Below are 16041 nucleotides of genomic sequence, written 5' to 3'. Positions count from 1 at the left end.
AAGGGCAACTACCAAACTACCGGTCTTTGATTTTTTTTTTTTTCTTTTTAAATTTTTCAAATTAATTGACCACAATCACAAATGTAATTGGATTACTTATTATCGTATTTAATTTTTTTTTCAAATTTATTGATGTGTCAAAATTCTAAGTTTTTTATTTGAAATAGTAATAATATTGGTAACTATAATCATAACTCTAATTATAACAATAATGGTACGACGTAATTTGATTGGTCGTTTTCCGTTCGTCAATCAATTTGTATTTTTTGTTTACAGATTTGGAAGTTGACCTCATATGTTAGCATGGATGCAGAACACAATAATCAAATGGGACTCCCTTTTTAAATTACCATTCATTTATTATCATTGAACTGGGTAAACGTGGCCTAGAATATTATTAGTTATTTAGTTAAACATGTGAGAGTGCAGTCAAAATGAACTAACAACTGAAGTAAAATTTAACAACTTAGAAGTTTATAGTTTGAATTCCTCGACCTTCATCGTACTAAAAAAACATGCAAAACTAACATAGAGATATCTTAACAACGAAGGGTAATTTATTATAATCTTTTACAACAGTATCATCAAAACAAACAAGGACAAACCTTTTACATGTCTCCAAACACAAAAAGACAGACAAAAACAAAAACAAAATACAAGGTTTTGTAATTGAATTGCATTAGGATGTGATTAATTAGAGAGCTATTCACCAAGTGAAGCTGATGGAGTGAAAGTGAAGATTTTGTGATAAACCAGAGCTACAAATGGCTGCAACTTCTTGCCTCAACTTCTTTGGGCCTGAAGCAAGAACTCCAATGCTTTCCCCTTTGCATCCTAGTAGAATTCCTGTCCACATTAAAAAATATATATATATATATCATATTCTACTTTCATAACCATACCAAAATGTATATAATATAAGAGAAAAGAGATATACTTCTAAAACAAGGATTAAAATATGTTTTATCTTTCCCTTAAAACATGCCTTTTAATTTTTAATTTTTTAGAATTTAATTTTTCTTATTCATAATCTTTAAAATGGTCTATTTTAATCCAATTTAGTGTTTATTTTACTTTAAAAAAACCATTTTACCATTGTTATATTATTTTTTCAATGTCAGTATCTATCTATGTGACATGAAATCATGTCCATTTTAACATGTTACTACACATATTCAAAGTCATGCCATTAATTTGTTAAAAACAAAAATAAAAATAGAGGCTAAAACTATTGTCTTATTTATTTATTTTTAATTTTATTATTAATTTTTTTAGTTTGTCTATTGAAATAAAACCAATGTTCAAGAAGAGAATGATATTTAACTAGGAAGCAACTTTACTAGTGGTAATAGAAAAGAATGATATTTATATGTTTGTGAAAATATATTTTCCTCAATTCAAATCGGATTGAAATACTATTTTAGTTTCTGTACTTTTAATTATTTAATTTTAGATCTTATGTTTTCATAAATCTTAAATTTATTTTATGTATTTTGAATAAATCTTAAATTTAGTTAATCATAGTTAATTTTTATCGAAATTAGTTAAATCATAAAAAATAATAATTTTCATGTAAATAAATTTTTGCAATTTATAAAGAGATGTTAGACTAAATTATTTAAGAAAAAAGATTGTAATTCAAATATAGAAAAATGGACCAATTTACTAACAAATATAGGATAACTAGTGACATTTTGTATATTTATATATATTGACATTTTTGTCATTTAAAATAATTATCCTAATAGAAAATAAAAAATAAACTAATTGACTAATTTCAAGATTTGCTAATAGTATGGAGATCAAAATGAAACAAAATGTAAAATATAGGGATTAAATTGATATTTTAGTAAAATTTTTGTAAGAATACTTACTTGATAGATTAGGCCTTTCCCCATAATGAACATTAACAGATTGAGCCAGAGCTTGAAATGGAGAACTTTCCAATTCCATTTCCCTTTCAAAACCCATCGCACAAGGAGACGCATTAGGCGTAGCTCCTTCAACGCTCTGAATCTGCCTCCCTTCCTTCGCCACTCGTCTTTTGTTCCAAATCACCGCCACAGTCGCCGCCGTGAAAATACAAAAACACACCATCAACATATGCAAAAAGGACCTCAATCCCAAATCAAACACATCGTTCGTATTCCCATCAATTGGGTATATATAATATCGATTCAAAACCCCAATTAGTATCAAGAAAATCCCAAACGACGAAGAGATCACCCCTGCTAGCCACACCCACCCATTTGGCCCTAAAATCGCCGCCGCAGCCGAATCCCCAACATGGGATTTGAAAATCACAGATCTGATTTGTGGGTTTTCGTTTTTGGGGGATTTTTCTCTCGTTACATAAGCCTCGATTTGGAAATCCTGAAGCGTGGTGGCGGCGTCGGAGATTTGGATCAGGTGGAGGAAGGTGAGATCGGAGGTGTTTTTGAAGGCGGAAATGAGGAGGAGTTTGGGGATTTGGTGATGGGATTTGGAGTTGTGAATTAGGTGTTTGATTATGGAAATGAATGGGGTTATTCCACTGCCGCCGCTGATCATGAGGAGAGTGTCGAATTGGAGGAAGGAAGTGGAAGCAGGGCCGTAGGGACCTTCGAGGGAAACTTGGAGGTGGTCGTCAATGGTGGATGATGAGGAAGAAGATAGGGTTTTGTAAAGCTTGGAAGACCATGTTCCTTCGCATTTGATAACGATGGAAAGTGTCTCTGGTTCTAAATCGCTGTGGGATGTGATTGTGAAGGGATGCCATTGGAGCTTTGAGATGGAAGGGATGTTTATGAACATTGTGCTTGTTGGGTTGTACTTCAATCCTAACAAAAATCAACCAACCAAATGTAAATTTAGTTATTAACGTCGATTTACTAGCACCATTTTATCTTGAAAAGAGGTATTAACGATTTCATCTATATACTCACTCTGAAGTAAAGTTATGAGGCATTACTGACTATTTTCATCATATAATAATAAGAAAAGTATTAATAATTCATTTTCAAAAGTTTAGAGTATTAATGAAAGGGACTTGTTTTGAAATGAAGAATAATGTTTAGGGTGTATTTTCTATAATTTAATTAATTATATAAAAATGAAATTTCAAATGTAAAACTTGCCAAACCTTGGTGCTTGGAGAAGTTGAGCTCTAGTGCTTGGCAGGGGAGGAGGCGAGCAGAGAGTAGTCGAACACGACGACGAGATTGGAGGAAGCGGAGGTATCGGTCGATGACAAAGAGGTAGAAACCAGGGAACATAATACATGCGTAAGAGATGCCAACATGGAAGATAAAGAAGACGATGAAGAGAATATAGAGATAGTGAGTGTAAAGAAAGACTTCAAAGAACTTTCTACGAATGCGAGGAAAAGTTGTTGCCCACATTATGAGTCCAAATACTAAAGCTAGTTCCCCAGCTATGTTTGATACATCTGTTTTAGCCCATTTAAGCATCTGCAAATACAATATCAATAAAAAGGTTGTTTATTTATTTTAAAATTAGATATATAAATCATGTCCTAATTAAACATGATCAATAATATTAGATTGAGAAATTTGACATTATTTTAGAAGAGTAGTATTTAAGTACATCATAAATTATACCTATTTTTGTGCAATTTACTCCAATCACAATAAATAGTTTCAAACTTTGTGTGGTATTTGAGTAGAGAATAATTTGGAAAATTTTAGTGTGTGTTTTGAGTTCTCATGTGTCACATATTTGATGTATTTGAAACTTCCATTTGTTGAACAGTTGAAGGGAAATTGGGCCTGAGCAAGATGACCATATGGGCTTTCCAGGCCCAGCCCACTTCTGGGAAGTGAAGTGTGTGGAATTTTATTTTATTTTATTTTATTTTTCCAGCAGTGGAGAATTTTGTTATGTGTCATGGGTAATAATATAAATAATAATGTCAGGCTTACATCAAAAGATTATCAATGGATAGAAAAAAACACATTGTCAAGTGGGTCCCAGCATCAATTTTTTTATATTAATGCTCTTCTTCGGAGTTAGACCTTTATTAATAATATTTCATCGTATTCAAAAATAGGGATTTAAATAGGTGATTTTCAAAAATAGAAAAATAAGAAAAAATATTTATACAAAATTATAAAATTTTAATTTTCTTTGATAGAAGCTGATAAAAATCGATAGAAGTCTATTAATATCTATCAGTGATAGAAACTTATAGAAGTCTATAGAGATCGATAGAAGTCTATTAATATCTATCGGTGATAGAAACTGATAGAAGTCTATCATTAATAGACGCTGATAGATCTATCAGTATTTTTTTTATTATTTCTATAAATAATTTGACATTTTTCTATCTGTAAATTTTTTTATTTAAATCATATTTTTTAATTATCTTACCAATGATATTAAAGATTTGACCGATCATTATTCGTGGGGATTAGAAGGAAATTCTTATTAACTAACTATGAGGTAAGTATTATTTCTCTAAATTTATTACTCACTAAATATTTGATATAGTTCAACTAGTTAAGTTATAATAATAATGGACGAATAGATAAATCTCTTACTCAAATATGTTATTAAACTAAAAGTGGATTTTGAGTGTGAGTAATTTAATTTTTTAATTCAAGTAGCAACTAGCAAGTGTTATCAATGCTTGGTGCTAAAATTTAATGAAACATATTGAGGTTAGCATTAATATATTTGATTGATGAGATGCTAAAACGGTCAATATAGCTATTAGGGTTCTGTCTTAGCCAAATAATTGGTATATATTTGATAGTATAAGGTTTCATCTCAAAATCAATTAGCAATAGGAGAAATAATTCATCTATCTTATAAGGAGTATGAGGTCCCTGAATTATTTAATGTGTATTCTCAACATGTCTCCTCAAGATGGTGTCTCTTTTGGAATCACCATTCTCGATTAGATCTCAATTTTTTTATTGGACCAAATACTCGTTTGGGTTTTATGGACTCTGATACCATATTTGATAATATGGAGTTCCATCTCAAAACTAATTGGAAATGGAAGAAGTGGTTGATCTATCTTATAAGGAATGTGTGATCCCTTGGTTTTTCCAGTGTGGATTCTCACACGATATGAATATTATGAAAGATATAGAATAATAAAGACAGTAACTGATACTTGTCATATAGAATATTAATTATAATTTAAAAATAGAAAGTGTACTTGTCAAGTCATGACAGGTATTTTAGTTTATAAATAGAAGAAATAAATTATAAGGAGAAAGAAAAAGATAGTTGATTAGTAATTTAAGGTAAGGTCATAAGTTGCCTTATAATTAAGTCTTAATTTTGACAGGGATCAAAATTTGTATAAAATTTGTGATGATCTCATGCATCATTGAACAAAAGTTTAAAATAGTTCAAATATATACATTGAACTAATATCTTTTGAAGCAAAGCCAACCCTTCAATCATGGGGTGATATCAATAATATTGAGTTCACATTAATATTATCCAATAAAATTTGGACTTTATAAAGAATAATTGAATATATTCAACAAAATCATCATCAGTTTTTCAACAAGAATTATATTATAGAGAAATTAATTAAAGGAGAATATTAGAGCAATATTTATTTTACTATTATTATTATTGTTATTTAGTCCAACAACAAGTGCGATCGAAAGTCCATATGCTCTTGCTCCAACTTGATCATCGTTAATGACGTTTATTATAGTTAGAATGATAACTTACCTGAGAAAGATTGTTAGTAGCTGCCCAATAAATAACAAAGCAAATGCCATGAGCGGAGAAGAAAGCCATCGTCATGTGGCCAAGCCATATGTGATACTTAATGCAACCCTCCGACGTAAGACCGAGCAACGGTAGCAGCGACGACCCGCGTGCCACCGGAAAGAACAAAAAGACCAAACAAATATTCCCAACAATTCCCAACCAAAACCCTGCACTTCCCGATCTACTTTCCCACCTGCCCTCAAAATCAAAGCCAAAATTTTGATTGATTACTTTACTTAGAACTTCAACAAGAACAATAACAATGAATCATAATATATTAATCAGTAGAAGTTTTTCTTACACTTTCTCGCCGTCCATTGCTGCTGATGTTGGAGTGATTTTGACGAAGCTGTTGTGTAAATATGTGGCGAAGGACCAAACTAAAAGTGCCATGAACATGGCCAGCAGGGCTAGTTCTGTCCATGAGACGATCCCGAGTGGCCCTTTCACGATCGCTGGCTGCTTCCATATCGCCAAACCATGATGGTTCTTTCCTTTTCTGACGAGAGATTATTGGAGAAAAACATATTCTTAAAATCTTTGAAAACTTAATTAATTTTATAGGGATTTGTTTGATAACGTTCATAGGACCATCGACCTTTTGGTTGCAAATACATTCATATAAATGTTAGTTGAGCTAGACACATTTTGGTTTTATATACATGTTTTATAATTATATTTTAAATAAAAATGATAAATAATAATACTATGTTTATGTTGAGCTAATGCTATCTTTGGCTATTTAATTGTTTAGTATATAATTATCTAATGCTATTTTATAATTATTTAGTAATATACAAAAACTATTTTCATTTTTTTTATTTTGTTATCCACTATTCTACCGATATTCCCCAAATCAGGTTTTGAAAATTGAAAAAGATAGTTTAAAAATTTATTATTAATTTTGAAAATTTACAAATAGTTCAAATTTTCTTTAAGTGAAAACCATATAGTAAGGTAAATAAAGGAGAGATAAACATAAATTTGAAAATAAAAAAATTAAAAATAAAATCATTATCAAATTGGTCGAAATAAGAAACAAACTTATTATATTGTTTTAAAAAACTATATATAACTTTTAAACCTTTCTTTGAAAAAGTGAGAAATAGTTGCTTATATTTCTCAAAAATTGAAAAAAAAAATTAAAAATAAGAATGTTACATTAACAAGTAAGAAATCATCATTTTTCTCGAAAATAGTTAAAATAACACATGTACTTAAAAAAATATATAATTGAAAACAAAAGATAAGAATGTTACTTAACAAGTAATAAGCAAACATTTTTCTCTAAAGTTAGAAAAACAAGAACATTTATTCAACATTATCAAACGATATCTATATATTGTCTGTCATTATTTACCTGGTTCCCACGTTTCGATCTTCATGTTTTCGTTCCAAATGAACATAAACACAACCCAAAATTGCGATGAACAAAATGGGAAATGTATACATCAAAAGGGAAGTTCCTATCCCAAACAAAATCATCAAAAACTTTGCATCAAACAAAAAGAGTCTTCAAACTTAAAAATTATATAGAAATTAGGAAAAAAACCCATAGAAGAATGAAGAAAACCTTCTGATCCAAAATAAGTAGAATAATAACTTTTCTCTCTAATTTTGTGCAGCCATTTTTGTCTATAAGTATTGGTAGGCATCATAACCCAAAGAAAAATCCACCCCATAAACAAGATGAACACCAAAACCCTAATGGCTAAGTTCAAAACCCTCTCACTATCCATCACTTTTAGCTCCAAAAATTGGATTTTTTTTTTTTTTTTTTGTTTCAATCAAATTACTATAAAAATCTTAGTGAAATGAAGGATTATTTATAAGAAGAGAATGTTGGGATTGCTTAATTAATTAGATAAAGGGTTATTATTAGGGGAATGAATAGAAGTTTAGAATATATAAGCATGGTTCATGGCTTGGTTTTGCACTTGATGAAAGCATTTTTATGTTAATATATGGTGTTATCCAATGAGATATTGCCACGTAGGAATTGAGTTGACTTTGTGTGGAGAAAATTCAGCCATCGGAAGAGTGAGATTTGAGAACACAGCAAGAATCATGCAGGAGATTTTGACACACACAATTTGATGATTATTAATTTACATGTATATATATTATATATAGGGTGGCATCACATTCATAATCATATATATTTTTATATACCGAGTATATAATACATGTGAATGAGATTGATTGCTTGTGTAGATTTGATGGATACATTTGAAGGTGATTTTATATATTTAATTATGTTTTGGAGAATGAAAACCTATGTCACTAAATTTCTTATTGATTTGACAGGTTGCAAGTATCTGAACATAGAACATAGTTTGAGTGAATAATACATCTTTTAGATTTTTTTTTTTAAAAAAAAGTTGAATACTTGATAATCTACTTCAAATTCTAAAACAAAAAGGAAAAAACTCAAGAATTTTGATTATATTCGTGTTCATAATAAGATTGGATGATTTGCAAGAATTTAAAAATTCAAATCTTTACATGATGAGATTCTATAAGACAGACCACGAAATAATCACTATTACGTATTAACATTGTTTACTGTTAACACTGATTAATTTCACTTCTTGATGATCTAGATAACTTGATTTGAATCCTAAACTATCTATAAACTCCTGTTTATTCATGATTGTCACTTGATCTGTATAGGTAAGGGTAAGCCAACTTCTGAGTCAAGAATATATATCTAACTTCTGAGTCAAGAATATATATCTAAACAATTGAGTTATACTAAGATTAATATATAATTAATTTTATACTACATAAAAGTCTAATAATACAATAACGGAAACTCTTATTATTATCATTTCTTTTTGATAAAATATCGGTCCCTAAGTTTTTAGTGTAGTTTTTATTTGGTCCCTAGGTTTTCAAATATTACATATTTGGTTCTTAAGTTTTAAGTTTGCTTTCAACTTAGTCCATAAATTTCAAAATGTTATAATTTTACTCTTGAGATTTGGGTTTCGTTGCAATTTGATCCATAGGTTTCAAAATTTTACTTTTTTAACCCCAATCTTTCATCAAATACTCACCTTCAATCATTGACATTAATTTTTATTAATTAAATAAAAACAATTATGGAGTGAAATTTTGCATTCAATTTTAAAAGTGATAAGAAATAGTGAAACTTAATTAATTACAATTCTTTTAATGATTTTAATTTATTGACATAAATTAATATTAAAGACGAAAAATGAATACTTAGTGAATAATCGAGTTTGAAGTGTAAATCTTAAAACATATTGACCAAATTGAAGCAAAACTCAAATGTCATGGGTAATATTTGAAACTCAGGAACTAAATTGAAACCAAACTCAAAACTTAAAGACTAAATGTGTAACATTTTGAAACCTAAGAACTAACTAAAAATTATACCCAAAACCAAGGGACCAAAAATGTATTTTTTTTTCTCTTTTTTATATAAAAATAGGATTATTTTCAAAAATCGAAAAATAAGCCAAGTGATAGATAATGATATTTTGTTATATTTGAAAACTTTTCAAGCAATTTGACCCTTTAAAATAATTATCCTAAAAAATATGATTGAATTTTAATACTTTTATTTGTATACCATACATATAATTATTGTATAATTGACATTGTTTGGTTTTAAGGGGAAAAAAAACTCTTCCACTCAAATAAGATTTGATTTTTACAAATTTTCAATTGATCTTTAAATTATAGTTAGTTCTTTTTTTATTTAGCAAAATTATGGTTAGCTCATAACCACAGTGTTTAAATTTGAAGAAAATAAATAACATGCAAAACCAAATAACGCCCTCCTTTAACTTGCAACTATTATTTATTATGTATATCTAAATACATGTCTTTATCTTATTCTAAACATTTAAGTTTCATACATATGTTTAAAATTTAAATATTTAATATCTATATCAATAAAATAAAATATTTGAAATCAATCTAGATGCCAAAATGAGACAAATGAAACAAAAAAGGACCTATTTGGTAAAATTGAAATTATATTATAGTTTTTAAAAATATTTATGAAAATGTGGTACTTTAAATACGAAAAATATTGTATTTTCAAATAATTACATTCTCTCTCTTTTCTTCTCTCCAAGTTTCTAATAATTTCCACTCATGACTCACATTTTCTCTCTTTCTTCTTTCCCTTTCTCTTTCTATTCTTTCTCAATCTTTCTTCTTCTTTATTTTACCATTTCTCTCATTCATTTCTCTCTCATTTTGCATCAAATCAATTTAATTAACTATAAAATCCAAATATTATAGGTTAATCGACTTTGGATTTATTTTGTTAACTTCTTAATTTTCATTGTGGAAGTTCTATTTTGATTTTATGATGGAGAATGATAGTCCGTTTTAAATTTCATTCGATTTGTGAGAAAAAGAGAGAGAGAAAAAAAAAGAAGAAATTTTTATGTCAAAATTTAAATGTTCTTAAATCAATAGGTTAATTTAGAAAATTCAAAATGAACCATTTCATTTATATATAAAAGGAAAGATCACTTATGAACACAATTAAAAATTATGAAAAAATCTAAAATTAATCAAATACTATAAATAAAACAAACTTTATGGTTTAGTACATTTAGAAATAAACACTAATATACAATTCAATAATTAATAATTACTAAATTAAATTGGTAACATTTATAAACATAAAGGCTCAAATTAGTAATACTACAATTTTACCCTTCATATTTGAGTCTTGTTTCAATTTAGTCTCTAGATTAAACGATCTACATTTTTAACCAAAATTAATCTAAAATAATTATGAAGTGAAGTTTTAAATTCAATTGTAAAAGTGATGCAAAATAGTGAAATTAGTTAATTATAATTCGTTTAATTAATTTAAATTTATTAACATACATTAACAATAAAGACGAAAAATGAGTATTTAATGAAAAATCAATGTTAAAAATATAAATTTTGAAATCTAGGAACCAAATTAAAAGTAAACTCAAATGTCAAGAATAAAATTGTAACATTTCGAAATCTATGGACTTATTTATTTATTTTGATTTCAATGTTTTTATTAATTTGGTTAGTTTCAAACTTTAATTTTAACCAAAATATCATTATTTACTTCTTTTTTTTTTATTATTTTCATGAAAATCTACTATATGAATTTTTTTTTTTTAAAATACACAATTTTTTTCACCTACAAAATCTTTATTAGATGATTTGATTAAGAATCAATAATGGCAGTTGAAAGGATCGAATCCCCAGTGGAAATATCCTATTATATACAAAATGAAAAATTCAGGGATATATTAGACAATTGTATCTTATTAGATACAAAACTAAAAGTTTAGAGATTTATTAGATACAATTTTAAAATTTTAGAGACTAAACTTGTAATTTAATATTTATATATTAAATACATTGAGTATCATCTAAATTAAGTAATATTAATTATAAAATTACAATAAAAATTCATAAAATTATTCAATATGATATATAAGGAAACAATAAATTTTGAAAATATTTATTTTTCTTAAAATATACTACATGTACGATATACCTATTGCATCTCTACCTTCCTAAGAGCAGGGGACATGCTCGAGTAGAATAAGCTAAACTTGATAGATCAGCCTCTGAATCATAATATCATGAACCAAAGGCTGACATCATCATCTTCGGACTAGCAAAACCAATCTTGCTACATGTCTGCATGGTCATATGAAACAATTCTTCCACATTGTGGTCAACCTCATTAAACTCATATTTTTCTACTCAAACACGCTCCCTACGTCTAGGTAGAGGTACAATAGGTATATCGTACATATATTATATTTCCTTCATGTAACGCTCATTATTATGGCATACAGTAAGGAACTGTTGTAGGTCATCTACAATATTACGAAGGCTACTATTGCTCGATATCTATGAATTATAAAATAATTAGACAGTATTTAAAATAAATGAATATAAATCTTATTTATTAAGTGAGGTAATTGGGAAAAAAGTTAAGCATAAACATAAGAATCTATTTTTTGCTGTAAATAGTCTAAATCATTTATATATTTGTAGTACATAAGAAGAGTGAAGAATTGGATACAACGATCTCTTAACATATAATTTATGTTAATATTGAACTAAGGTCTAAATCTTGATCCTCTGCAAGTGTTTCAGTCCTCTATTTTTTTTTATAAACTAATCTATCTCTTGGATCTATATGAATTAAACATGAAAATGGATAGATTTTGAGATTTTTTATTTTTTTAATTTTTAGATAATATGATTTTTTTTCTTTTAATAACCAATATATATCTTGAAGCAAACTTTGATTAAATTTCATGAAAAGGGATGTTTAACGAAATTTGATAGAGTTTTGATGAAAAAAAATCAAATAAAAACTTATTTGAAACTAATCCACGTGAATAATAAAGTAAAGTATTTAATATGATTTTTTAAAGATTTTATTTAATAATTTAAATATAAAATTATCTATATCTTCCGATCAATATTATGTTAGGTATCTTACAAAATGAGCTACCATCTATTTTTTAGTGTGAGAGTCAAAATCATTTATATTTTTGAGACACTTGCAAAAAAAAGGCAAAACAGATTACATTAATTAGACCAATAAACATGTTTTGTTTATTAAAATAATTAATATGATAAAACCTCATTTACAAAGTGACAGTTAATTGGAAGAGGCCTCATAAACCAATCTAACTTCTCTTGATCTTGCTTTCTCTTGATGGGTAATAAATGTCTCATCTATTGAACTTTATTCGGTGACTCATTTTAGTTAGTAATGATTTAATCTCTATATTATTACGTTTGTAATAATTTAGTCTATACATTTTAATAAGTAAAAATATAGTCTCCATACTTATAGTTTGTAACGATAAATAAAAAGTTATTACGTTATAAAAACTGACACTTAATTTTAATGAGAATTTTTTTTTTACGATGGGGATTAAATTGCTACAAATTTCAAAGTGTAGAGATTAAATTGTTAATTATTATAGTTCAAATACTAAATTGTTACAAATTTGTAAATACATGGACTAAATCGTTATTGATTATAGTTTAAGGACTAAATTATTATTTTCATAAAAATTCCACGACTAGAAATATTTTTTAACCTAATATTTTTTTTAATCTAATTCACATTTCAACTAAGATATGTACGTGATTTCAATACATGCTCAATTAAAAACTATTTTGTTCACATATATCTAAATTTTTGGTCAATGATTTAATATTTTAACTAGTCGAATTAAATTCAAATTTAATTATATCTATTGTTTTTAAATGAGAATTTAACCACTCAAATTTTAATTTTTAAACTTTAACAATTTGAAACTTTCATAAAAAAGAAATGACATTATATTATCAATTTGAATATACTAATCTAATGATGAAATAAATTAAAAGTATAGTGGAAGAGAAAACAATTTACAAAAAAAAAAAAAGGGAAAAAAAAACAAAATGAAGCAAACTCAGGGATAACTTGTCGAGACTTGAACTCTACCTTTTCTTGTTCAAGACTTCAATTCTTAAGCATTTTTCTTTTTCTTTCATTTTTTCTTCTTCTTGTCGAAACTTCAACTCTCTACCTTTTGAATACTGATATACTAACACATTTTTCTAAATATTTTTAAAACTACTATATTTTTCTAATTATTTTTTAAAAATATAATATTTAAATAAAAGGTCTGATCTAAAGAATTTGAGTGGAGTTATTATTATTATTATTTTGCTCAAAACGCCTTCTAATTAATAAAAACAATAATTTGGCCACTTGAGATGGAGACAGAGTTAATTAGTGTGCCTAATTAATAAAACAAAAATTTTAAGGAAGTCAAGAAATCTAGTGGTTTGCCAATTGATGTGATTGATTAGCTAAAATAAAGTGCAAAATTATGGTGAAATTAAGAAGGGCACGTGGGGTTGAATGCGTGGTTAGTGCATTTGGTGTGGCTTCCACGTGGAAGCCTAGTCACTCTTACACGTGGGATTCCCAAGTCCTTTACAAAAACAACACATAAATTCCATGAATTATTATTATTTTTCTTGGAAAGCCCAATTGTATTTTTCATATTGTTTGACAACTTGATCTTTTTTATTAAGAAAAAATTATAACTTTATTCTCATATCATTCTATTTATTTATTTTTTTTTAAAGAAATATAAGATTGGAAATGGTTAGGAATGAATAAAAATATAAACAACATTCAATAAATAGATAAATATATATATGTATGTGAAGAAATTATATGAGTAAATATTTGTCCTATATTTAAAAGTTAAAAAATGATTACCTACATTTTAGGCAACATCTATATTTGTGTATCCTATTAAATTATCTAATCATAATTTTTCATGTGGTGATTTTTGGCCAATTACATTAAATTCACTTTATTTTTAAGAACTAATCAACTTTTATTTATTTTTTAGGATAATCAACTTTTATTTATTTTTTAGGGTTTTACAATCAATGATTATTTCCAAAATGTTTGTTATTTGTTATAGACACCTTATAACCATCTAAACAATATCATTTAGCCATTATTAAGTAGTTTTAAATTTGGGTTACATCCTATTTTATATAAACATCATTCAGGCAGGCTGAAAAATATGAGACTAGAGAAATTTATCATAATTTTGGGTTAAAATTTAAAATTTAAATATTCATCATCTTTACCGTTTGTTAAAAAAAGTAGTCATATTCTTTCAAATGTTATAACATTATTCTCGACAATATCGTTGGAGTACAAATCCTTTATAATTTTGAATGGAAAATGAGACTTAGAATTGTATGGTCGCAATGATGTATGAAGAAAATTGAGATCATCACTCGACCTATTTTTGCTCACTACCATATTATTCTAAATCTCAACCTTCTTCTAAAATCTTTCAAAATTAGTAATTTTAAAACATTAATAGGTTAAGTATATTGCAATATAACTTCTAAAAGAATATGAGTAAATTTTAGTAGTATTTATATTTTACAATTTAGCTTTTTTTCCTTTTGAGCTGGAAAAATGATTTAAAGTTTTTGTATTTTCTTGAAGAGGTAAGATGAACAAAATAATTACTTCCCTCCTTGTGTTTATTTATTTTACTATAGTTTTTTCTTCCAAATTTTTTTCATAATCTAAGCCGATATTTAAAAACTAACAAAAAAAAAATAATTATTTTTTAAATAAAAAACCTATTCTCATTTTTCAAAATTAAAAATCTTTTTTCCAAACTCTCTTGGTTTGGAAAATATTATTCCATCTCATTCTTGAGTTGCACGAGATGATGATTCAATTTTACAAATATATGAATAAAATATCGATATCGAATAGTATTTCTGTAAGTCATGATATTTATAGAATTTATTGAAATTAATAGTTAAGTTATTTTTATAGTTAAACTAAGTTATGGATATTGTTATTATTATTCCTACTCATGTTAGATAAAATACAAATATTTATAGAAGATATTGGAGATATTTATGGATATTCAATACTAACATCGAACCCTTTAATTTACGAATATATCAATATATCAACATATATTTACATTTTTGTGCACAAGATAAACATTTGTAAGTTGAAAAAAAGTGTAGGCTGCCTCACATAATTGCAAAGCGGATAATACACGACCACAAACACATGCTATATACTTTAAATTAAACACACTATGATGTTTAAGTTGAAAAAAATTAGTCAATTCATTACAAGAGCGAAACAAAATTTTTAAAAAATCATAGTAGCTGAGGTGAAACAAATATATTTTTGTCTAATATGTACACAGCTCATAAACTCATACCATAAGGTTTAATTTTAAAGTGGGCAAATAATATAAATATTTGATATAAAAATTAACAAAAGAAAACATGTCCTTTTGAAGTGATATTATTGATTTTGAAAGATGTAAAAATAATGGTAGAAACATAGTTTCAAATTTCCATCAAAATCTCAATTTCAAGAAATGCCTCGAAATTTTGATTGTGAAAATTTTTGTTTTTCTCCGATTTCTCCAATTTCAACTTTTTTTTAATTAATTATATTAGCTCAATTCAATTTTTTTTAATTTTATAGTTTTGATTACACGAAATTCTATAATTTCACACATCAATCTTATTTTTGTCAAAAGATTAAGCATTTTTTATGTGTTACTTTTTTTAATTTCCAATTTTTTTCAACTTTTAACTTTATTTTCGACCCAAAACTTTCATTTCTAAAAATTGAATTTGAGAAACCACAAAAATAACATATATTTATTTTTAACCTTATTCAAACTTTTTTCATTAAATTTTCACATCATTTCACCTCAAAACTGAATTAATGTG

The 16041-nt window shown here is 26.7% G+C and overlaps 1 protein-coding gene across 2 annotated transcripts; it reads right to left on the bottom strand.

The window, feature by feature from the left end:
• Window positions 1-510: 510 nt before the first annotated feature.
• LOC120081664 (ferric reduction oxidase 2-like) lies at window positions 511-14581 on the bottom strand. 2 transcript variants are annotated; one of them, XM_039036713.1, is made up of 8 exons: window positions 14562-14581; window positions 7310-7467; window positions 7097-7202; window positions 6038-6235; window positions 5695-5929; window positions 3122-3449; window positions 1875-2819; window positions 511-846 (listed from the first exon to the last, which is right to left on the bottom strand). In XM_039036713.1, the coding sequence occupies exons 1-8, from the start codon at window positions 14579-14581 to the stop codon at window positions 707-709; spliced, it is 2130 nt and encodes a 709-aa protein (XP_038892641.1). In that variant the 3' UTR covers window positions 511-706. The 2 variants fall into 2 exon arrangements, with proteins under 2 accessions (XP_038892641.1, XP_038892642.1); XM_039036714.1 differs by lacking the exon at window positions 14562-14581 and having other exon boundaries at window positions 7310-7484.
• Between the last annotated feature and the right edge of the window lie 1460 nt (window positions 14582-16041).

This window comes from Benincasa hispida, chromosome 7, assembly GCF_009727055.1.
Source record: "Benincasa hispida cultivar B227 chromosome 7, ASM972705v1, whole genome shotgun sequence".
Taxonomy (NCBI): Eukaryota; Viridiplantae; Streptophyta; class Magnoliopsida; order Cucurbitales; family Cucurbitaceae; genus Benincasa; species Benincasa hispida.
The sequence above is the reverse complement of the archived record's forward strand: the minus strand, read 5'-3'. Positions and strand labels throughout refer to the sequence as shown.

Bases quoted from the DNA above. Each gene is read 5' to 3' on its own strand.
- LOC120081664 (XM_039036713.1), bottom strand. From the start codon at position 14,581: ATGGTAGTGAGCAAAAATAG. The intron at 7,203-7,309 runs GTTTTCTTCATT...TGTTTGGGATAG, and splicing joins TACTTATTTTGGATCAGAAG to GAACTTCCCTTTTGATGTAT. The intron at 6,236-7,096 runs GTAAATAATGAC...ATCTCTCGTCAG, and splicing joins GATCGAAACGTGGGAACCAG to AAAAGGAAAGAACCATCATG.